The sequence below is a fragment of the Anguilla rostrata genome, chromosome 4 (genome assembly GCF_018555375.3).
Source record: "Anguilla rostrata isolate EN2019 chromosome 4, ASM1855537v3, whole genome shotgun sequence".
NCBI classification, from domain to species: domain Eukaryota; kingdom Metazoa; phylum Chordata; class Actinopteri; order Anguilliformes; family Anguillidae; genus Anguilla; species Anguilla rostrata.
The window spans coordinates 13925331-13951542 of NC_057936.1; the positions used below are offsets into that span (position 1 = coordinate 13925331).

Consider the following 26212-nt stretch of genomic DNA (forward strand, 5'->3'; position numbering starts at 1 on the left):
GCCGTGCTATGCTTTACCTCCCACTGCAAGCAGGCAAATTCAGAATTAATACTTTTCAATAACAGCTTTATGAATGTGCCACTCTGTCCTGAGAACCCAGCAGCCGATCTTGTTAAAGATCATCATCGTGAGCCGAGGGCGATTTACCACTTCATCCCAAGAACAGCTACTTGAGTTTACTCTCCTCCTAACCCTCCTCTCTTTACGGTGTTCTTTTGACAGCCTGAATTAGTTAAGGACAGAAAATATGAAACGCGCACGTTTTGTCTTTTGTTTTCGGAAATAGCACTTTCTGGAGAGAGGTTCGTCCAGCGCGTTGACTGGTCTGGCCCGGAAAGAAAGATAGCAGTCGATGCCGGGCTCATGAATAAGCACTTGAGAATGAAGCATTTTCAGCTCTTTAGCCCGCTGAAGAGGATTTGTTTTGAATGCCCTCATCATCCAGTCTCCAAACAGTTTTGTTGCAGATCCCGAATGGCATCCGTTTCAGAAGCTAGTCCTACGTATAATGGCACAGACATCAGGAAGTATTTCTTCACGCAGAGAGTAGTCGCTGCGTGGAATAGATTGCCAGGTCATGTAGTAGAGGTAGAAACTCTGGGGGTTCTCAATGCCAGTCTTGATAAGGTGCTGGATACAGTCTAGTTTGCAGGTAAATGCTGAGCACTAGGTACCCTTTAGTGGTTGGGAAATGGTGAGCATTGTTGGGCTAAATGGCCTGTTCTCATCATTGTGTTTTGTTGTGCAGTGTGGTATTCCGTTGCGTTGCATTGTGTTGTGTTGTGTTGTGTTATGCACTCAGCCAACTGTTGTTTGGGTCACAGTGAGTCTAACCATAGTCCCGTATAGAGAGACTTATATAATTTTTTACTTGTTTTGTGTACTGTGAAATGTCTGACCGAAGAAATGTGATTTCTGTTAAACTGTTTTTTAGAGATCATATAAGATCATAAATAAGTGTTAAATTTTAATTGTACCTTTACATACATGGGCATTTTTATACCTACACAAACATCCTGCACACATATTGTGGAGTTATGGTATGATCCAATGCATTTATTCACAATAGTAGGCCATCTCACATTGTCTGAATGCTACATAGGCAAGACAGCACACTAAATCATAGGTAAACGGTCCTTTAATTACACACGGATTCCTTCTCACAATTTTAGTCTCTGCTCACATTGCTTAATATAACCAAACCTTGGTGAAATGTATACTCTTTGTCATGAGTGTCCACGGTGAGCACTGCAAAGACCTGTTTATATCAGGCCTTAAAATTGTAGCCTTAACATTTGTCCACTAATTACTTTTATCAAGTCTTTTTTTTCCCAATGGAAGGTCGATAAGGCCACATTTCTTGCGAGTCACACTGTGAAAACAAATCTATTTGATAGCTTCTGTTCAATACCCAGTAGGCCATTGTCTGTTTCACAAAAGAACCACGCTGTTTGACTCAGTTGGCAGCCTGCACTGAATGCAGGAGTCAGGGCATTCAGGAGCCGGAGAGAAGAGATACACATATATCAAAGGAAATATTTCTTCAACTGTTCCCTCTTTCTTCCTCACCTGTATAAGCCTCTACTGCTGTTATTGTCATTTGAAGCCTAGTGACTTCTGGACTCACTCTACCCTATGAAAAGACCACCGGAACTCCACGGAGAGGGGGGGGGGGAGGGAGGGGGTTGAGGAACGAGGAGGTGGAGGGTTCCTTCAATGGGGACACGAAAAAGTCAAGCCGCCCTCACAAAGTACAGCGCAGCGGAGCGCACCTTTAACCCCCGGTGTCACATCGTCACACTTCCCCCCGAAATCCCTCTGAATCCCCATTGTGCGGCACCATTTATCTCCCTCACCCCATGCTTTCCTTTGAAGCCACTGGGGGCCCCACAGAGGAGACGCAGACAGTCCAAGAACTGCCTGCTCCAAGACCTCCAGACAAGAGCACCACCTCATTAAATCTGCTGTGCAGGAGCAACAGCAGTACCCCCCTGCAAATAGAATTGCCCACACAAAATTAACTCATTTTAATTTCATTTTTTGGGTGGCAAATGTCTTGGATGAGAAAAATAAAAAATATTACAGTGAAATACTATTAATTGTTTTATTTTTATTGAATATCCCTTGTAGCCTAGGTTTCAGAGTAGTAGAGTATATGATTCTTTAGATTAAGACCAGAGACTTGTGTCCCCTACAGAGGACAAAAAATAATTTCTGGTTTGTAGCAGATAGATATATACATTAAATTTGATCTAATAGTGAACGATTTATAAAGAACAGAACGGTGAATGCTTTTGCTTCCATTTCAAAATAATATATATAAAGTAAGTTCAGAGCACTTTGATACTGGCATTGGCATTCTCTCCGGTATCGGTGTCCATTTCCCTTCAAAAAGAAAAATAAAAGAAAGAAAACGGGCAGAGAAAATTGCCTGGCGACCATGACTAGCATCACAGATTGTCAGGGCCTGAGACGTGGGGTGACATTCCTATGGAAACCAAAGCAGAATATTCTTAATGAGTTCTGGTTTGTGGAAAGAGATGAGAAATCGGGAGAATCCGGACTGTAAAATAACGCAACAACACAGGGTGAAGAGAGTTCTGATGGTGAGGAAAAGGATTACGAAGATGAAGCAGGGGGGAGGCGGAGCTCAGTGACGAGTACGAAGAGAGCGGCAGGAAGCGGAGGGGAGGTGGTTAAATCTCTGGGACCTGCAGGTCATAACATCAAATTCATAAAGGCGTTGTGCTTCTCTAGAATTGAGAAAATAACCGCCTCTCAACAGCCGCAATTCGCCTACTCGCGTTTAAATGGATAGTGCGTTTCAGCGCGTGTAAAGTTGTAACAATTGTCGATCCGGATAGCGGGAAGTGCCGCAGAATTAAATATGGTGATGTAAGAAGGAAAGTGACACGCGAAAGGGAGTACCGTTCCGGCGAGGGACGGAGAGGAACTGACGGGGCCCTGCTTCTCTACGTGGACGTAGCGCTGCCACTTACAGTAGTTCTTGGAGGATGAATAATTGAGCGGAGCAGGTCCTCGGCTATGCAGGCATGCAAAGCGGGTGTCGGGAGACATGAGCGTCAGTCGGCGCAATAAAATATGCTAAGTGGCAGTGGAAGTCGGGGAAGTGACACAGACCGAGAGAGAGAGAGAGAGATAAATTATCTCTTTCCTAATGCGGAGCAACGTAAGCAAATGAGCCGTGGCGGGGATGAATTACAAATCGCCGACCGGCCTTTTTTTCCCCCAGTCATCCCTCCTCGTTATGTCAAAGAGCCGGGAGCGGGAGGAGGCAGGCAGGCAGGCCGCCGGGGGGGGGCCTGGGAAATCAGCTCAAATTAGCCGCTGAAGAGTGGCTGTGCGAACAGCCGTATGCAAACGATACGCTCCCCGACGTCCACGGGCAGCGCAGCCCCTCTGACGGCTCCTGGTTTACCGTAATGAGACGGAGGACATCCTGCAGATTTGAGGGAAGCGGCTAGTGGCGTAAGCTGAACTGAGCTAGCCTGTTGCGTCAGCTCTTATCTGAATTAATTGCATGGAACTTTTGATCATTCTTTACTATACTGCAAAAAAGAAAGGAGTAGATACACTAAAAGATTGTCAAAAAAAAAAAAAAGGTAAATGAACTGCATTTATATAGCGCTTTTATCCAAAGCGCTTTACAATTGATGCCTCTCATTCGCTAGAGCAGTTAGGGATTAGGTGTCTTGCTCAAGGACACTTCGACACACCCAGGGCGGGATTTGAACCGGCAACCCTCCGACTGCCAGACAATCGCTCTTACCTCCTGAGCTATGTCGCCCCATAAAAAAAAGACACTTGCATGAAGTAAAAGTTTCATTATTATTTCAAAAACGATTATGAACTTAAAAACCCATAACTAACCCCTTGTGGACATGGTAGCCTATGCTGGATATGCCCATGCAGTGTGTAGTCATGTCTTTGAGGACGGCAGTCTTAACTACTGTAAGACAGAGGCATCGGTAACAACTCAGCACACCGAGACAGTATAGTTTGGACAATCCACTCTCCCAACATGGCGGTCCCAGCGATTTCTCTGGCCTCCACTCATAGGATCTTCCCTGCCTGCAGAAACTGCTGCACGTGTTGCATTTATGACAGCAGCCTTTAGATAGACCTCCACTTGCGATGGCTGCCTGGCATTAAGTGAAATATGATGTGTGTATGGTCGCTTGCTTATCAATCTGAAATACTTGTTGTCAATTTTAAGTATATTTGAAAGCCATATTTGTGCTACCAACGCTGCTCTTAACCAAGACATGCAGATGAAATGTTGGGATGTGGTTAGCGACTGCAAGATGTATTTAAAATAATTACGTAGCAGGAAACCATAAATGACATGTTTAATATGAATTACTTTTTTTCTTAAAATGTAAATTTAATCACATATTTTTTCCAAAAAAATGGTTATTAGGTGTGATATTAACGCACCTTATCAACTTATAATAAGAAAGATTTCCCCTGCAGTCTGGTTATCTGTTCTATCCTTAATTTGTTTAGCCATACACCAGTCACGCCACAATAAACTTACATTAATGAGCAAGAGAAACAAATAGCACAGAACAGATTTAAAGTCAAGCAGTTGATTGCACACGACTATGAGTTTCCACTTAGAATTATGTTCAGTCACAGAATCTGTTGAATTGGTCGTACGGTGGTGGGGTGACATCCCTCCTCTTTGTGATATTATTATTTGTCTAGTAGCTCCCTTGTGGATTGGATGGAGCATGTTCGGGGTAGAGTCACTGTCACACAGTCCCTCATACAGAGTGCATAGCAACACCCTGGCTTGTGACTTTCCTCACGAGCATCTTTTGTGCCATTGTTCTTTTCATTGTCTACCCTTCACACCGTACATGACACTGTTCCTCTCAAAATAATCCCAGGACAAATAAACAACAGACAATAAAATAATATCTCATTTCAAGCATTTTGACTTTAGGACTAAATCCCCAGCTCATGTATACTGTTAACGTCTTGGTATAATTTATCTTCGCCGTCTGTCATTTTTGCTGTTACGGTTTTTGTTATACAAAGATTTCTTACAATGCTGTACATGCTTTAATGAAACTGTCACACAATAAAGTTTCCCACAGGGGAAAATAAAGCTATCTATCCATTTCCGTAATTGGGCTTTATTTTGCTTATTTGATTCATTATAATTTATTACATATCAATTGTTGCAATCTGTATCTGCACGTATGAATTGCACACATGACAATAAAGAGAATTGGTTCTGAATTTAATTTTGATAATGCGCAAAATAAACAAATAGCTTTGATATAAATACATAAACGATCCATAATTATGGTTGTCTGATTTCAAGGGCACTGTACAGTATTTTAACCATATAGTATTTATTTGTCTAACATGGGATTACTGTATGTAAATGTAATGTACTGTATCTACATAAAAAAACAAAGAAATCCCAAGGAAATATTGATCAAAAAGGAACAATAGTGCAGTATAATGAACAACATTATTTTATGTTAAAAACTTTTAAAATGTATTCACAGGAGACGTTGTAATAGAACATGTAATTGCTACACATATTCAACAAAAAGTAAACTCCTTGGTGCTGCAAATCCTATGTTCTCAGCACCACCTAGCACAGCATCAGTGCAATAGCACTATGTTTGGTTATTTATGTCCTGAGAATCTCATTGAAAGTGCTCAGACACGGTACTGCTGTTATTAAACGATTAACACAGCTGCAATGATATGGAAAGCAGCAATGCTAACTATTCAATGCTAATTTATCTACAGCATTATATTTCAAATATTGTTTATATATGCACACATAAGCATGCACGCAGACCCGTTTCTTTTAAAAAACCTTTAGAAATACCCTGCAGTGCTTTTCAGCTTAGTCTCATCTCCCTCTTTGTGCGGTGTTAAAGAACAAAAGCCTGGATTGGTAGCATAATGGCAGGCCGCACACTTCCAAGGCCTCGTAGCGCCGCGTGTATCGATAATAATCTCCGAAGCAGCGATGGGCCGTATCAAAGGAAGAGCCTCTGGATGGCATTAACCCTCATCATTGTCAAGAGGCACTAAGCCCCCCCCCCCCCGGAGCCATGTTGGCTCCGCTCTATCTCTCGCACCTCTGAGCTTCCCGCTAAAAGGCCCTGGCGACATTCTGAGATTGCACACTTTGATCTCCACTTCCTTATTTCAGCGGAGGCGAAGAGGAGGAGAGGAGGAGGGAAGATGAGGTTGGGGGGTGGGGGGGGTGGTTGGGATCCCGCTTACTGAATTAGTGATGAGAGGGCACGGGGGAGGGGGAACTCTCAGCCGTCCCATTATCAGGACCCCCTCCCTCCCCCCCCCCCCTTACCTCGCCCTGTCAGTGGATGATAGGGTCAGTGGTCTGCACCAGCACACAGACAGGTATTCGGAGCTGACCTTTCCCGCGTCCCAGCTGACGCGCGTCGCTACGGAGACGCGGTGAGGTGGCGGTCGGCCGCAGGAGCAAACCGACCCTCACGTTGCGGTGCTTCTCCCATTGTGCACACGCCGCAATGGAGCTCACCAGTGCCATTTTTTTTTCAGTGGAATACTTTCACTTTTAAATTAATTTGAATAAAATTGAGTGTGTGCCCATTCTGTTGAAATTGCTGTCGTGTGAGATATATTTTTAATGAATGGATTCTGAGTGTGGTCATTTATTCTCTCTCTCTCTCTTTTTCTCTTTCTCTTTCTCTTTCTCTTCCCTCTTTGCTGCAGATCATTGGAACGATCCCACTGATGCCAAACTCTGCTGGGCCCTCAAGCCAATCAGGGACCGGGACTCCAGGGCTGCAGGTCCAGCCAATCATGCCGCAGCTCCTGACCAATGCCCAAGGCCAGATAATTGCCACTGTCATTGGCAACCAGATCCTGCCAGTCATCAACACCCAGGGAATTACACTGTCACCTATAAAACCAGGACAACAGGTAGATACGCACATACAGACATGCACACTAGCACATGTGCACATACATGAACACACACACACACACATACACACGTGCGCGCACACGTATATACACACATGAAAGCCCACACAAACTGACAAATACAATACACAAACTATTTTTCTGGTTACAGTAATCAAAGGATTACTATTAATTAATATTAGCCTTATAAGGCTACAATGTTGAATAGCTTATTCATATTCTGTTCATAACTTCATTTAACCCAGTTTCTTAGTCCCTGTCATCCAGTCATAGTCACTTTGTAAACACAAGTTGAAGATTTTTTTTCTACTCTAAATCATAGCCAGACTGAAAATTCTATCGCTTTCAGTGTTTATAAACAGCCATTTTCAATAAATCTGTTCCAAATTACAGTCTTGACACAAGCAGTTAAGATTACAGGAACATGCAAAAGGAAAAAAAAAAAAAGACAGTGAGATTACAGGCTCTGAAATCTGTCAACATGCTGATAAGATACTCTGTTTTTTCCACAAGTGCCCTTCCCCCCTTTATAAAAAGCATGGGCTGGCAATAAGGAGCAGGCTAGCAAGTCTCGTGCATCTCTCTCTCTCTCTCTCTCTCTCTCTCTCTCTCTCTCTCTCTCTCTCTCTCTCTCTCTCTCTCTCTCTCTCTCTCTCTCTCTCTCTCGGCGTAAAGCGCCTGTCAGAACCTCGTTCAGACGGAGCTGCAGGCACTCCGTGGGAGCCCCTGCAGTGCACAGCGAAAAACAGCGCTTTTCATCACCGTACTTAAAACCCAAACGCGCCCACCCCCCCACCCCCACCCTCACACCCTCCACTCCCATCCCCGCCCGTCTTTTTCCTCCCACAAAAAAAAAGCACCCCTCCATAATCACAAATTTTAAGAAATATGAGCCTCTCTGTCTTTGCGGCTCTAATGCAGTTCGGCACGGTCGTGTCTAAGTAGGCCATTTGTCAAAGGCGAATGCTACTGAACGCTGAAAAACAAGTTTTTTAAAAAGTCAGCGGCTGCGTAAAAAGACACTAGAAAACAACTTTCAATCTGCTCAAACCGCTCACTGTGCAACTATGGGCCGTGAGCTTTGTGAGAAGAGTTTAACTGAATTATTTTGAATAAAGTATTGCAAATGAAACAGTAAATAGGCAACGCAACCAAAGACTGAACTGAACTATGTTGCCCTTTATGTACAGAACAAGAAAGGCGCTTTATAAAGGGAAACATTGTTGCTCTTCTTGCAAGTAACACAAAACAAACATAAACAGGTGTTTTTAAAAAAGGTGAACAAAAACAATTTTTGTGATATAAGCATGAATCTTTGTATTTACACATTCGCAGAGGAATAAGTTACAGGACTGCTGTGTGTGGCAAATTCCCATTGCCTACAAAAGCACACAATGTTCAAGGGCACTTTAGTATCGGTTTACGTGACACCAGGTCTACATTTAGATTGCATTGTTGAGAAAAGTTCCTGCATTAACAATAAAGAAGAAAGAAAAGAACAAATAACCATAATCTGCCTGCAGTTCAAAGCAGCTCGTGAATCTGTCATTTTTATAATTTATGGGTTTTTTTTTTTTCATGCACAGCAGTCAGGAACATTCCCTGCAATGCCAGATGATTCCTCTAGCCTGTCAAGAGTTTTGACAGCGCGAGCAACACTGTTGACATCCCCTGCCACCCAAACAAACACCCACTGAAGAAAATATAATTAATGGTGAAGGGGAAAAAAAAAAGTCAACCTACTTTTTCAAAAAGATCCACCCTTCATTTTACAGTGAGAGGATATCAGCTTGATCTTGTAGGTGCAATTTATTTGTGCATAATACATGAAAATGCATTGTTTTACAGCTGAAACGCGGCGCTGTTGATGGTGGAATGCGATGTACCGTGCGCTATGAATATTTTCTGCCTGGATGTTTTCCTAGCTCAGAATGTCCCTGTTGGTAATTCCTCTATCCTAAAGACCTCCACTAAAATTGCCCGGTAATTAGTGGACACAATGGCACAGCGACATAGGGGAAAAGAAAACATCTGTGATACAAGTTGCAGATACCAAGCTGGCGACGGTAGCCTGTCTCGCCGCAACATAACAAGCCACCATTTTTCTCACAGAGCATTACCCACGATCCCTGCAGAGATGCATTAGCGAAGCATTAGCCGTCCCCGAGTCTCAGAGTTCATCACATTGGAATCAAACGGTCCTTAATAATGCAGAAGTCATGTCTCTTATGCAATGCTTGTTTTAAAAGACCGACGGACGAGGTTTATGAACGGAAAAGAGCTTTTCGTACTTAGATGCACACTGTCCCCAAAATGTTTCCTGCGGGGCTTGGAGCCATCACCGCCTCCACAGATAAGTGAAAAAGACACTTTGTCTCACTGTACGACGACAAGCTCAGATCGCGTGGAGATATTAATGGCGCTGGGTTTCTTCACATAGAATAAGAGGTTTTCTTTACCCATTCCACTGATGTGTGCTGATGTTTCCTTCAACTTTCCTTTGTATCTCCGAAAGGAAATGACACACACGTACGCACACAATTGAAATAGCTGAGAGTGACTCGCTGAAATTGTACCCTTTGCAAAGCTGCTGCGGAATTACAAATGTGTCACTGATTGTGCTTGGATGATTGAGCCATTTATTAAAACATAAAAATGTATTTAAAAACAAAACTAAATAACCCAGTAAAATGATTTTAAGGATTTGTTCCTATTGTTTTACAAAGATAACATACTGTATATGATATTACATTATTATAATCAATGTCTTTTCATGCCTGTCCCATGCCTTGAGCACATGAAAATAACAAATTTCCAGATAAAAGGATTATTAAGGGAGGATATGTCCAACAGTGCCTTCCCATTTAATTTACTACAGGCTTTGAGAAGGGAATATTTAAAAGCCCTCTGATTTCAATTCACAAAAACATTGTATAACATTGATGATCAGTGGTAAATAACCCTGGTAAGCATGTTGATGTCATTAAAATGGCAGCAGTCATTGTTAAAATGGCAGCAAATGTTGTTAAAATGGAAGCCATGATAACCCTGGTTGTGCCTGTATCTGTGTGGGTCCACAGCTGCCTCAGGCACAGCAGGGACAAACAGGCCCTGCATCCTCCCAGGCCAGCCTCCTCCACCTGCCACACAGCCAGGCCTCTCTGTCCCAGAGTCCCATGCGTCAGCCCTCTTCCTCCTCCTCCAGCTCCTCTTCTTCATCTGCCCTCAGTGTTGGGCAGCTGGTCAGCAGTGAGTATCTTTGCCAACTGCCATATCTCCTCCAAAAGACACATGAGCACTTGTCCAAAAATCTTCATGCATACTTGCATTTATACAGTTCACACACATAACCATACATGTTTTTTTGTTTTTTTTTGTGAGGTCTTACAATTGACATTTTTTGTCCAAGATAAATACAGAACGATTCAGATCATGTAAAACATTTGGGAAGAGCACATAGCTGTCATCAGCAAGCTGTCATCATCAGTAATACAAGGTGGAGAAAAAAACTTGACCCTGTCCCTATCTCCATCTGTAGGGTCTCTTGTGTCAACAGGTTATGAATTGAACGAAACATAATAGATAAGAAAATGTTAATGAAACCCTGCTAACAGAGAAAAAAGTGTAAATAGACATTAATTGTCTTTAATCCTAGTCCATTACTGTCAGTCTGATTTGTATTAACTGTTGTCTCTCTATTGTGTACTTGGGTTATGACAGAATAGGTTTATGTATTTGCTTAGGTTGTGAAACAATATCAGTAGTATGAACTTTTGCAAGCATACTATAGCAATAAAAGGAGTTTTTGAGCAGTTTAGCAGTGAGTAGTGCCTCTTCTACCGGACAGACTGGTGGCTGTATTGAGAACCAGTACATAATTCACTCTTCATCTGTAATGACATTCGAGGCAACTAAACACTCTTCTGTGCCTGTGTTGAATGCAAAAGTTTTTCAAGAGATTTTCAGAAAGAGCTACAGTCCTCAGTGCAGCCATATAAATCATGCAGCCCAAGTCTGTCAATAAAGTGAGGGTATTTTAAAAAAAATAAAATAAAAAACATTAGAAAAAAAACAACAAAAAAACCCCTTATTTTTCAGTCAGATAAATTTTCATTTGTCACGGGCAATTCCCTTGAAGTCTGCATTTCAAAGACATCCATAATGGAGTTCAGAATGAAATAAAAAGGATTTGGCATTGATCAATCTGGCATGGACATGGGCAATGGACTATTTTCCATGTGTCAAAACATACATAATGCCTGTGCGTTCTCTATTCATCTCATCAATTTACTGCTCTGGCTCAGCTTCGTGTGTCAGATAGAGTTTGTCCTTGGTCAGCACTTACACCAGGGAATATGTTTTGAAACCACAACAAAAATAAATAAATAAAAAATAAAAAACGATCATAAACTGATTGCCAATCTGGACCCCGCAAGAAAATTTCATTTCGTTGCAAGAGTTTGAATGTGAATGTGTATCATGTGACCAGTAGTTCATGCCTCAGAAGTCGATTACTGTACATATGATACAGGGGAAAAAGGCTTGCATTTGTGAAGGATGGTGAATGGACACTGTAAAGTGCTTTTACTGTATATGAAAAAGTATATTTATATATGCTGTCAATTTTATATAATTATCATTTATTTATCCTATACTTTTCCAGGTAAAACGCAATGTAAAACCCACATATTTTGCTCTGAGTGCTCAAAGCATGACCTGGCTGCAATATACCAGTTGCAATCCTTCCAATGCAAAAACAGATGCAGACATGAGCACTATGTATTTGCAGAAATACAGGTAAAGCTGGTATGGTTCATTTGTGATATGCAGTAAAAAGTCTAGTGGTAATTCAACTTTAACATTGTTATTACAACTCTTAACAGATAACATGTGGTCCAACATTCCAGATTGGGACCAAATGGTATTTGTTAAGAGTTGAATTAGCATTGTTAGAATTGAATTAACACGGGAAATCTTACTGTGTATCGCAAATGATCTGTAGTCGCACATTTCAAAACTGATATCCTTTCCAGTTATTGTGTTGCAGACTGCATTTAAAATCATTAAGGGGAACCAAGACATCTTATTAATTTTTTTTTTTGTAACATACTGTTTGACCATGGTGTGGCATAATGACTGACAGTGATTTTCCAAAATTCAGGCATATAGTATTGCGATTTTTGTATTTATATGCATACTTACATTTTATACATGTACGAAAGAGAAACATTCATTTGGTTGTCAATAATTTTATAAAGTTGTGTCTTAAGATCGACAAACCAATTGCATTAATGGGTTATCACGTGACACAACAATATCTTATCTTATGCCCTTATCATTTCTAAATAAATGTATAAAATAATTTGGTATAAAAAGGCACAAAAACTTCCTCAACCTTATACAGGACAACATATCTTGTTGATCCAATTATTAACTTGCATAAATCAATATATATTGAATTTTAAAAAATTATTATTATTATAATTTAAAAAAAAAACATTTTTATGCTTTTCACTAGATTAGTATCAATTTTCAGATGAACTGGAGAACATAATGGAAACTGGCAACTAGTGAATTTGATTGACTGTTTTAAATGTCTCTTGTCTGAGAACCAGTCCAATAAGCATATTATGTGGATTGCCAACAGTCCTTCACTTGAAAAAACTGCCTGTAGGAACTTATTTACAAAGCTGTCGTTGATGCAGTGAAGCTGCAGCTATCAATGTGTTGATTACAACAACTATCCCAACTTCTGTTTACATTGTCTCTACCCCAGAGGAGGGGCAGAGAATCCTTCAAACTCACTCATCTATAGCCACAGAAGAAGAGAGTGTCATTAATGAAGGGTGATGAGATAGCAATTGCCTATTGATTTTACCTTAAATACGCATGAAAGAATATTGCATTAATAATACACCAGCATGAATGATTTACATGGGCTTACTTTTATATTTATTGATTTTCTTAGTTGGGCACAGGCACAGTCAACACTCATTCATGAAGTCTAATTAATATTAATTAGGTTAAAACGTAACAAAGGGTAAGTATTTATATGCCAAAGTCTACATTTGCTAAATACATATGGACCATGTGCATTACAGTTGCAATTCATTTGGAAAGAAATAATGGAATTTCTTGGTAGATAGTAGTTATATTTCAAACGTGTCTTTTTTAATTAATTTAATGAATGATGTGGGTTTTTTCAGTGGCAGTATGGCATGATACAAAAGTATGTGAATACATTAACAAGCAAAGAAGTCTAACGCCTACCTATTCTCCCTCCAGCTGACATAAAAACTAAGACTTACATACTATTGCGTCAACTATTGGTTTGACGTAGTACATGCTTGTCATTATTTATACAAACTATGAAGGCTTCAGATGAACCCAAATAATTATGGAATTATATTAGTTACTCTACAAGCTCTGCATATTATTCAAAATTTGATTCAGTACAACACTGGAATTTGCCCCCGGGCGCCGCACTGTGGCTGCCCACTGCTCCTAAGTAATTAGGATGGGTTAAATGCAGAGGACGCATTTCGTTGTCTTAAAAGGCAATGACCTGAATCCAATCTAATATAATCTAATATAGGTGAAAAAAGTACATAAAAAGACTGTTTCAATGTAAAAATTAAAGAAAATATACAACATAATATTCATAAAATCTGTAAATACATATTTGCCAAAATTGATCAACCAATTGGTGAAATTATTGATATAAGTCTAGTTACAAGAAAATGTAATGTCTCATGCAGACTGGATAACTATGTCAAAGCGATGCTGCCCCATAGTTCCTACATTCATGAATTTTAATAGGACCTGTTTTTTTTCCATCTACAAAGAATGCCTTTGTAACATTAATTCTTGTGTTTTGTTTGACGGATTCCGTTTGGCAGAGGGATTCTTGTTATTCTTAGACCCAGTGATTCATATAGCATATGACACACAAAGAAATCCAGCATTTCTTTGGATCGATTCACCCAAGGAGACGTGGGTTAACGTAAAAACCATTTCAAAGGTGCACTTAGAAATGCTCTTCTTTGAGATCTCCTTTCATGCTCTTTATTTTCAGGCTATCTATTTTTTTTTACACTGATACATGAGGAATGTTAAGAATGGCAGATATTAATGCAGCGCAATTATTATATTTGGTGAAATGCTGCCTTTGTGTGATAGAATGTAGTGCTTTGCGTGTCAAAGGTTAGATCAAGAAAACCATTTTGTGTCGAAACTGTTTGCTTTTACCCTTACTTCTGGCCAGCCTGGAATGTTACTGGAATGCACAAAGGTAAAAAGGAATGTACAATATAGTCCTGAAGGGGCTCGGTTCACTGCCCCAGTGCAGGCTTTATTTGTGCTGAGCCACATCTCTGTCCATCAGTTAGGCTATGCAGAAAGCCTTCCAGAGAAAAGTAAAAAAAATAAATAAAGATCAAATGTCAAAATAAATTTCGGCCATGTTGAATAAGGAAATCAATAGAGTGGAACGGGTGAATTGAAGCTAGAGATAAACTGGAGCTTATTTTTGAACTGTTAATCGTACCACAGTTCAAGTGCTACGCATGATCTCATGAAACCATAACATATATGTTATATTTAATTTATTCCCTTCCACATACCGTACACTGACAAATGTAATAATATAATAATTTGCCAGTGGTCCTTTCTAAGCAAGGTGTGAACGGTATATGAAATGCAGGTGCACACAACACACATAACACATAACATAATTTGCTTAGCATAAAAGTTGAACATTTATGTTAAGACTCGACTGGAATGCTAACAATCTACTGCCTCTGTGTGACCCTGAGTGAGTCTGAGCTGAGCCACCAACTTTTTTGCTCATTAAACCAAACGCTATTAAGTTTTCATTACAAATAGCAAAAAGCAGCTGTGACATGAACAAAATGGACAAGTGCCTAAGCTGGGCAATGTTCTGTGATATGTAACTGAGGCACGCCTCTCTGGATCTCCACAGATCCACAGACCGCTCCTAGTGAAGTGGATGGGGTCAACCTGGAGGAGATCCGCGAATTTGCCAAAGCTTTCAAGATCCGCCGCCTGTCCCTGGGCCTGACGCAAACTCAGGTGGGCCAGGCCCTTAGTGCCACCGAGGGACCTGCTTACAGCCAGTCTGCCATCTGCAGGTAAGGAGGACTAACTGCAACCCAGCCACATGGTTCTTGGCTCAGTATGTAAGCTACTGAGTTTTACTCTTATATTTCATATGAGTTTGACTGTTCACTTTCATGTTTTTTTTCTGTTTGTTTATAAGTTAATGCTAACATGCTGTCATTCCTCTGTAAAATAAGAATTTACTGTTATTTTCCATATAAAATATAAATTAAATATAAATTACGTTGTGCTTTTGCTTTTGCTTGATTGGTACATATACATACTGAAAACCATGTTTATAAATATAATATTTTTAAAGTGTACAAATCATTCATCTGGTACAGTGTAAGCAGTAACATCCGTGGCAGTGCTCATTTTTTATGCTAACTTCTAAATATTTAGTAATTATAAATATTTCACTGTTGTAACATTTTGATGAAACCAATACACACTAAAATGGATTCATCTGGATTCAGCATTTATTTGGAATTAAGAACTGTTCAAAATCTTCACCTACTTTGCATTATTTTTGTTTAAACTAAACTGATATCACTACAAAATGCATTGCCTAGAGTATTACAGGAATCATGCATGGCATGTTAATAATAAAGGTCTATTGCCATTTGCACAACAAAGAAATAAATAAGTAAATAAGGGAAAGGGGTGGTTTTTAAATAATAATGTCTACAACTCTGTAATGTACATAAATATTTCCAAGAAGTTTGACTATATTTAATCAATATTCAGGTACATTGTTTAAGCATGTGTAATCTACTTTCTCTCATAAATCTCAATATAACACAAGTTAATCTGAATTCCTTTATGATAGAAAAGACCAGTAAAATACTGAGTCAAAATATAAATTTCTGTGAAGCCAGTTTATTTCTTTTTTTTCCCACCAATATCAGTGCACTCAGTCACAGTTTACTGTAATGGTTTTCCAGGGATCCAATTTCCCTTTAAGCAAAATATAAAATGGGAAAATATAAATCAAATGTAAGCAGTCATTTGAAAAGAAGTGTGTCTAATAATATTATGAAATCTGTGTATATTTGAAGTTGTTTAATAGAAAGTTTTGATCATGGATACAGTCTCATATTGCGCTTGGAATAATTTTATAATAATAATATAAAGGCTTCAAACACAGAGTTAAACAAAAAGGTTTTAAGAGAATGAAGATACTAATATAAACTAATAAAGTATTAATATTATGGATTATTATAAATTGTGTCCAGCCATATAATAGTTTGAGATACTTCTAAGAGAACCCATGTGAAATTTCATGAGAAGCTGCATGACCTTCGTCTTTGTCACATTAGCTTTCTCTGCTATCTGTCAACGCCAGCTAAAGTATGCATCAACTGTCAACAATTTCATTTATTTATTTATTTATTTATTTATTCATTTTAATGCAGTTTTAAAATGCATGCGCTTTACTGACGACTTGTGCTGCTTACTGCGGGCGACACGCTGCTACCATGTGCTTTTAAAAATTTCATCAAATCAACGTCAGCACGCGAATAAAATTTGAAATTGCTCGGAGGAGCTTAGTCTCGTTCTCAGAAGGTGGGCTCTTCAAACTAGCGCACATGTTCTAAAATCATGCATAAAAGATTTAAAATGTTGCATAATTTAAATATTTATAACGTACATTAAAGGCCATTACAAAACCGAACAGGTGATTTGCCTTGTTAAAGAGACAGATGGCCTGTCTTTTGAGGTTACACTTCCTTGAACATTTCACAAGACAACCAACTCTGTGTTGTCTAACATGGACTGCTTTGATGTAATTTAGTCACTGCTGACGCTGGCTGTAGACTTTTAAAGACTGGGGAAAATAGGAAGCCTGTGGAAGGAAGCCTCTCATCAATTATCACATTAATGCACTCAGTGGTGTAGAAATAACAGACATATTTTAACCTTTATTATATAAAGCTCATTTTCCATATTCAGTTTGATTATATTTTCAATTGATTTGAATCATTTGAGTGGACTTGCATTCAAGATTTTAGAATGAGCATTTATTAAATGACATTTCCCAACAATTCATTTTATATTTTTATTGAAAATATTTTTTCTAGGTTATTGGACCTCTACTCCCAGCATGTGATATTAAAACACAGTACACACTAAATAAAATGATTTTATGTGCAATGTCTTAATGGCTACATTTGACCGATTCAAAGATATTCCATGCACTCATGAATGGTCATGCATCTTAAAATGCTGGTAAACATTTCATATTGAATCTCATCTGAGTACCAGGAATGCGCCCCATTATTCATTACTTGAATTATTGAATCGATGAATTAACATCCTGATATTGAGTTATGAATTTAACAAAATGCATCACCCCTATTTGTGAAGAATAATTTAACCTCCTAAGCGTATTCAAGCAATTGAAACCGAAGCGTGTGCCTTCCCATGATGCATTGTGCAGTGAATTCACGCTATCCGTGATGTGCTGGGCCTCTGCTCGGCGTCACTGCTGAAAGTTTGATCCCACACCATTGCACACTTCTTTTAACACCAGTCAATGTCAGGAGAACTTTTAACGACGGTAAATGTTCTGCCACGTTTTAAACGTTCTATGAACTTACCACTTTTACTCACCCTTAAACATGCACATCTCATCAATGTTTTACATTGTACATTTATGACAAAACCATTTTTAAGAATCTGCTGTGCATATTTTATGTAACAAATTAGCGCAATGTGGGTATTCAGCCATATATATTTCATCACGTCCGCTTTTGGTTGAGTTCCTTTCATGTCTAGTTAATGCCTCCTGGCTGTCTCTTCAATTCTGATGGTAATGAGGCCTCGTCGTACCCAAAGAGCATGATAACCACTAACTGTCAAGGCCCTATCGGTGCTTAAAAGGTTAAGTAGTTATAACTAAAGTCCATCAACAATGGCTACACTTAGCACATGTTTATGCATGGGCTGGCAGGAGTACTTCTAAAAGCATAGGGGATAGGAAGGGGGAAAAAAAACAAATTTCTCTTATTTTCCCCCTTGGGCATCAACTTGCAGGACGGGCTTGTTACTGAAAAGCCAGGAGAGCAGCTCTCCGTTCATTTAAGTGGATTTGGCTCTCGTTGATCCATGAAATGTCCTATCTTTTCACTCCGCCTCATATATTTGCTAACGTATTCCCCGCAGAACAGCGGTGTACTCTCACTGCCTTTGGAGACGGGGGTTATAAATAATGCCAGCGAGGGGTGCCCAAACTGCAGCTCGTAGCCCAGCTACCAGGGCCCACGAAAGGCATCGATAGCCTTTAGGTACTGGGATTTATTTTCTTTTATTTTTTTGACAAAAATGTCCCGCAGGGTGCATAGACTTGCCTCTCAGTTCCCCTCTGTTCAGATTAACAAGCACCACCAGTAAAAAAAAAAAAAAGGCTTTTATACTTCCAGTAACTCCGAGAGGGCCTTGGCCTGGCTCTGAGGTGTCTGTTCACCTGCCTGTTAGATTCCATCAAAGACGTCCACTCTAGGGCAGACTCTGCAGGCCCGAGACCGATGGTTCTACGGCGAATAAAAAGATCATCCCCCCAGCAGCACTTCCCTACAGTTTGACATGTGACCAAAACCTCATTAAAGACCAGGCAGCTGAAACTGCAGTCCAACGCGGGCCTTTATTGCACTTCATAAGAGAACCCCACTGCAACATCCCCCCCCCCCCCCCACTCGCTTCGTCCTCCCAAGAGATTCAATGGAATTGTCACCATGGTTTCATGCACTATTCATGCAATAAGACATGAAGAATGTAACGACCAATGACCAGTGACTAAGAGGGCTGCTATATAATCAACTGATATTAATGAGCACCTCAAACTCTCATCTTTTTCCATTTGAATATATTGTCTGTGGGACTTTCCAGAATTTCCAGTCTGTTCATTACAATACAATTCAAGTTGCATTCAAAGATTCAGATGACTCCACTAGTTGTTGCATGAGTAGCAGCTAAAGGGGGTCCTATAACAGTATATTGGAGTGTGATTATCAAAATTATGGCATTACTTTCATATTATTGTTATGATTATATTTTTATTATGCAGTATTTTTACCCTGTACTATTTCATTATATTGTATTATATGTAAACAATGTAAAAATTAAACATGCCTGGCCCTCATGAAGTGGTCAGCATATGCAAGATTTAGGGAAGGAAATGTTTTCACATTAAACATTCAATGAGAGATCACATTATGTGGGGATACTGAGAAATTTTAAGAAATATAATGTGTACTTGCATGAATAATTAAAGGCGCTATTACAAATAAATTGCGGTTAACTTATTTCAGTGCATGATGTGCTGCCTATCAGACAATTTATTTAAATTTATTTTCGTTTTTTGTTTTCTGGTCATTGTTTTTAATGAATAATGGTTTCATGCAGAAAGCAAATGTTTTTTCGTGCTGATTCACTTTCATTGGATGCTTAAATTAATTGTTGCTTCAGTACTGTAAATACATTTTTGTAGCTGACAATTTCAGTGCTTAAGCAGTCTTTGATTGACATTAATTAAGTCAGCTGTATGTCTATTCCTTGGTCCGTTTCAAAATATTCTGCCAGTCTATGGAGGGGTCTCCTTGTAAAGGGCCTGCCTGTGTGGATCAAGGACACACACATCATTGGATCTGAGCTGTAGGGCCACATGTCGGCAGTTACAGAGTGCCCTGGAGCTTCATGCTGATAAAGCTTTATGCTTTATGCTGTTTCATAAAATACAAAGGAAAAACAGCTAGTCAAATTTTGCTGAATGTAGTGCCCGCCATCACCAACACGTTCTGGTTGGTCGGTGGGTCGGCAGACAAATTTGTGTTTCCCGATGTGCTGGAAGTCTCCCGAAATGTCGTCCACTCAGCAGAACCTTAAGGAGGCCCCTCCCGAGTCACCAAGGCAGAAAGGACATCCTTTGTCCTGTCAGGGCACCCGAGTAAGATTCTTCTCTCTCAATTCTCCCCAGACACACCATCCTGAGAAGCCACTTTTTCCTACCACAGGAAGCCCAAGAGAACACTATAGCTAGCAGTCTGACAGCCAAACTGAACCCTGGCCTTTTATATCCTGCCAGGTTCGAGAAGTTGGACATCACCCCAAAAAGCGCCCAGAAGATTAAGCCCGTTCTTGAGCGCTGGATGGCCGAGGCCGAGGCCCGCCACCGCTCCGGAATGCAGAACCTGACCGAGTTTATCGGCAGCGAGCCCTCTAAAAAGCGCAAGAGGAGGACCTCTTTCACCCCGCAAGCGCTGGAGATTCTCAACAGCCACTTTGAGAAGAACACGCACCCCTCTGGTCAGGAAATGACGGAAATCGCGGAAAAACTGAACTATGACCGGGAAGTCGTCCGCGTCTGGTTTTGCAACAAGAGGCAAGCGCTTAAAAACACGATAAAGCGGCTAAAACAGCCAGAGCTCGTCTCCGCTGCCCCGATGGACCCGCTCACTGACTCAATGGAGGAGCACCCGTGAAACAAATACCAAAACTCAACGGAAAGCAAACACTAATTCCCAAATATAAAAGGAACAATCCCAGCTGATTATAGACTAAGAACCATTTGAGGACTGTCACTGCTGAATACTATTTTTCTTCTGCAATGACAACTTGATAATACAACAATTAACAAAGACTGCAAATACAACTTCACCAATGTTGTCAGTAATTGCTACAAGCAATTGCTTAAAGGACTGAACACCAAACAAAAACCAAAAACAACATGGGGCAAATAGTTTTTTTTTTCTGAAAATGTACAAAGGAAATCACATGAAAGAGGTTCACAAGTGGTTTTACGGTGGTTTTGCCAAGCCTGCTTTGAGGAATAACCGAAAAATTGACTCTTCTTAGATGCCTCATTTCAGGACGTAATCGAGAAATTATCCTGAGATAAAGGACAAACAAAACAAAAACAAAAAAACAAAAAAACATAACTATTAACCAAAGTTTGTTGCATTAAAATCCTGATAACAATTTCTTTTTTTAGGTGTAAATGTGTTATAAATTTTTACATTTGTACTCACAAAAAAAAAAAAAAAATTGAATAACAATGTTTGGGCTTGGGTAATGTTTTTTTATGTTTTAGTCCCATGTCTCACTAGACTTGGACCACAAGTTGAGTGCTTGTGTTTATATGTAAATATCAATGGTGTTCTCTTGTTTTATTATTCAAACCTACAGTGTTACGTCAACATACTGACCGATCATTGACATTGCTGCCATGTCAGCAATGCCGTGTCAATAGTTTCCTTTATGTTGACATTCTTTCAGTCACAATATGGCTTTGTAAAAATTGTACAGGTATTTATTAATTTTATAAGATTGTCTATGTGTGGGAGCAAGATAATAAACAGGAGCCTGGTCCAAAATGTCAAGGGAATTTTCCAATGGTGGATCTAGAGAGGGGTTTTGTTTCTGCTTGTCCTTCAGTGTGTTAACCCAGTACCACTCTTGTGGTATCTGGAGCAATTCTGTTCTATTGCCAAAGCCTGATAGCCAAAGAATATATTTCTGGGCCCAAGGACTTGTGCAGATTCAACCTTGGCCAAAAAACACCACAAGATTTTTTTTATTGCTTATTCCTTTTTATGTCTTTAAACTCATTTTTTTCCCTTTATGCTCACTGATGAAATTCAGGTGTATTTTATATGCTGTATTCAACCACACAAAGAGAGAGGTCGCCGGAATGCCAAATTACATTTCTTTAGGAGAAAAAATACATCATCATGTCAAATGAAATTTGCTCTCAGTTCTGACAGATGTAGAAAATGCTCTGAAAGTGCAAAGAAGCCCTTGAGTTGAAGCCACCTCAAAGATTTCCTTAAAGTTTCTGAGTTCCACTTTCTCTCTTTAATGTAACTTTATATATAGCTTTTGCTTTACAAAATTAACCCTGGCCGACCCTACTGAGCTTCAATAGAGGCTAGGTTTCAAGTAAAAACAGATTTAAAAAAAAACTATGACATTGGTAGTAAACAACACACAAGGATTGTGTGACCAATGGCAATTGCAGGTTTGACATTATACCAGAAAGTGTGCCAGTATTCAGCAAAATTGTTTTTCCCTGGCTTTACCTAAAGAAATGTACTTCCAGAACACCTTTGTTAATGGAGTTCCAATTTCCTAATTTATTTATTTTTTTTGTATCTCATTGTTTGGTTTTTAATTTCTTCGTCAAGTGACTGAGTTAGAAGTTATGTTTATGTCTCAGCTTTTTGTGCATTGATTTTAAAGAATATTCAGCTGAGTGAGGTTGCTACTTCAAGGCAGTAGCTATGGGCTTATTTTAACCACTCTGAATGCAATATTAGTGTTGTAATCCCTTCACATCACACAAATATGGTGATTTATTCTTGTTAGAGTGCTTTTTTGTTTTATAGTGAATTAATTCATTGTGTAGCAGGAGTCCACTCGCCTGGTGAACATTTCACTTTTTTAACCATTAATTTCTTGAAACCTACACAATACATTCTTCACCACCCCTATTGAGGCTTGCTATAAAATAGACGTTACTTGCTCTTCAAACTAGAAGACAGAACGAATAACAACATGGCTCCCTTTTCGTACTGCCAATTAATTTAAGTAGTCAGTTGTGTTCTAGGGTTACCGATGCACAGCCATTTTGAGAAGAACATTGTTATCGTTGGTTATACCGTATAATTATTGAGTGTCAATGTGCAGTTATGATTGAGCTATAGGCTATAGGCACATTCACAGGCATTGTACCGGCGTGTCATAAGTATGGTAGTGGTTTTTCAAAAAGAATAATCAGGCCACTTTAGCTTTAACTGGCCACAGCTGTCCTTCAATACATACCCTACTGCTATTGTACAGATGAGGGCCAGTGACATGCAACACAATTTCTGTAGGCCTTTCTGCAGATTTATGCCATTATATGCTACAAAGACAAGAGAGGCTAGGAAGGAGGTGATACATCTGCATCTGCATTTGGGAAAACTAGCTTTACTTCAGTATTTGTTTATTTGTGTACGTATTGATCGATTTATTTATCAGCATCTTTACTGAAGATGTGAGTTGTGTGAGTAGATTTCAGTTTTGTTACGTTAGGTTTTAACATAAATGAACTCTTGAAGCTTAATTATTTTGCTGTTTTTTTTTCAGTCAGCCGCACACCAAGCTTGCTGGGCCTACTGTATCCCCGGCTGTATCTCATGACTTCTTCTGAGTTTGAGAGACTAGCTTCCCTGTGTCATTACTAGCACTCTTCCCTCACCTGGATCTCACCTCTCAAGGCCACACCATCCTGAAGTCCTAAGTAGGACCTCAGGCCACCATCGTCATAGGCTGTCAGAGAGACTCACTCTAGGTGATTCCTATGGGATCAGACCTTTATGGGCATTAAAGATATTGTCCTGTGTGGTATTCGAATTACTTACTCTTTCGCAGTTTGGACTTAAGCATGAAGACTGGTTGAAGCTTTCCCCTTTGCAGATACTGTGTATTTTTCTTGATGTAGGGATTGGTTCTGAGGCAGTGAACATTGTAGACAATGTTTAAATTGAGCCAAGTGAAATATCAATAATAGCCCAAAAAATCCATTACAAAAGATTTTACATGGGACCCAACTTTTGTATTCTGGAAAACTTAAACTGACTGTACAATCCTCTCAACACAAAACATGATAAATCATTGTGAAAATAGCAAGGGCACCCTGTAAAGAAAGCACATGTAATTTACAGTGCTGCTGTGAAATAGTGCTTAAGTGAAGTGCCAAGACGTAATCCTACTGCCAAATGGTACTTTTGGTTATGTAACTATTATACACCGTGTTCAGCCAGTACTCATTACTCATAATTCTTTCCATTATGAGTAACTTATTCACAAAGCCATTACTGTGATGTTAGATTCAGAAAAGGTGGAGAGGGTCAGATGCTTCACAACATTGCTGTCGGTATTGAGGGTTTTACTCTTCTATTGCTTTAGGCTAAAAGCACCTTGACTGGGAAATGGTGGCAAAGAAACATGTTTATTTCTCACAAAGTTCTGGCAAATTGCTGTAGATTACAGCTCCATTTATTCTTTCTGTGTCAGTGGTGCAAAAGACCCCCTATAGCTACCAGGAAATGTGCATTTCAACAACATTTCACTGTCATGGCAAACATCCTCTGCTAGCCATCAAGCTTTTGTGCAGATTTCATTCATCATGATGCGCGAATAAAATCTGTATAAATACCTGTTCATTTCTGTTAAAATGATTATTATTATTCTTCTTCTTCTTCTTCTTCTAATTGTTCTCCTCCCTCTTCTTCTTCTTCTCTCTCTCTCTCTCTCTCTCTCTCTCTCACTCTGTCTTTTATTTTTCTGTAACTCTCCCCTCACTATACAATCAAAGAGAACTGGTAATCTGGTTGAAAATATATTGTGGACAAGTAGAGAGGCTTAACAATGAAGCTGTAACCAAAAAATAAAGAAAAGAATTTTGCCTTTGTTTGTCTTATAAATGCTGGACCAAAGCTCAATGTATCGTAGGTATATGCACATTGTACAGAGATATGGCTTAATGTCGCTGACAATCTTGCAATATTAAACTGTTATTTAAAGAAAATGAATGAATAGATAAATGGATCATAAAGATTTTACCTCAGCACTGTACTAGTCCCCAGTGAACAATGCCATAAAAACACTCTGTTTAGAAGTAAGAAAAGAAAAAAAGAAGAAAAAAAAAAGACTTCTGTATATGTTTGTAAGTAGTGTTTTCTTGTCATCCAGGGGGAGGGGCTTGTTTCTGAATTGAGATTATGTACGACACTTGTTTTACTTCAGTGAAATGGTTGCCAGGGTCACTTGTATAGCTCTCCTATGAGATTGGTGTTCTTTTTTTGAATTTTTGGTTTTTATGTGCTTTCTGTTGTCCTTTTTAGGCTGTGCGAGGTACACTGTTCACTTTCAGTCTCCTGGAAGTGCCCCATTTTAAGCCTCTGTCACACTGAGAATGATAATGATAACTGTAAGCCATTACATTCACAATCTACTATTTGTAAAAATAAAAAAAAATCACACCAGAGGAAGTTCTGTCCTTCAAAACATCTGTCTGCCAATTCCTTTCAGTTACTCAATCTCTGTCTTGGCTCCTGCATAGATACACTGAACACTGTATAAAAACGTTTCCTTGAATGTGATCCTATAGTTTTCCTTATAATTTGAGATCATTTTTATTGCTACTTCAGTGGTTTGACCAGCTTGATTCATTTGAAATTGAGTGGTTTGTGTATATCCATTGTTGCAGTTATTGTTATTGTTCTTAACATGATCAGGGCTTTATTCGGGACATAGAATGCTTTGTGACCTGAATTGATTATTTAAAAAAATGCTTTTTAATGAAACACATTCAAATGTACACAAACATACACAAACTGGATTAAGAAATAACTAAATCTTACTACTGCTCAAGACCTTGAAACCAAAGCTGATGAACCTGTGCAGGTTGCTTTAAATTTTATAGACTGAAAACTGTACTTAATCTCTAGAGCAATATCTGTATGGTCAGTAAAGCTGCACTTTGTGTATTTCTGAACAGCTTCAAGTCTGTCACCTTTATTTGTACCATAAATAATAAATAATTGTTTGACATGAAAGGTCAGTTTTAGTATTTGCTTTTTTTCTCCGGGCTGCTGTGGTTCCGTGTTTGTCCGCATTTTACAGGGGTCAAGCGCTTGGTTCTGACCGTCCTTCTTATGGCAAGTATATGCTCCCATCTCATTCTCCTGCCTTTGCACATGCCGAACGTTCATCAGTTGTCATTTATGCTGAAGATGACCTTCCTTGTGGAATTATTTTTAATGTAAATGAAACCACAATGATACAGCATTGTGTCAATAGCCAGAAAGTGAAAACATTTAACTGCATTATAAAACATTTGATTTAAATTAAAGTTTCTGGGTCAGGTGAACATACCCAAAATTACTTATTTAATGTTATGTTAATCAATCTAGTAATTTATAAGGTCCAAATTGTATAACATTTTTAATGTAAGGCATGAATTCGTAACAAAGCATTTAGAGCATCGTAAAAGCTGTTTATATGTAATCTGACCAAACTGCATCCAAACAGTAGCTTTAAAACATGCCCAAAACTCTCTAGCACACCCCTCTTCGTGTGGTCCTAA

At 39.2% G+C, this 26212-nt stretch overlaps 1 protein-coding gene across 2 annotated transcripts in view; it reads left to right on the plus strand.

Moving 5' to 3' along the window:
• The window catches only part of pou6f2 (POU class 6 homeobox 2), a 132316-nt gene extending 106629 nt beyond the window's left edge, over positions 1-25687 (plus strand). For both annotated transcript variants that reach the window (XM_064330810.1, XM_064330809.1), the window contains exons 8-11: positions 6754-6963; positions 10047-10215; positions 14948-15116; positions 20060-25687. In XM_064330810.1, coding sequence (XP_064186880.1) covers positions 6754-6963; positions 10047-10215; positions 14948-15116; positions 20060-20564 — 1053 coding nt within the window. In that variant the 3' untranslated portion in view covers positions 20565-25687. The remainder of the gene's footprint in view (positions 1-6753; positions 6964-10046; positions 10216-14947; positions 15117-20059) is intronic.
• The last annotated feature ends 525 nt before the right edge of the window (positions 25688-26212 follow it).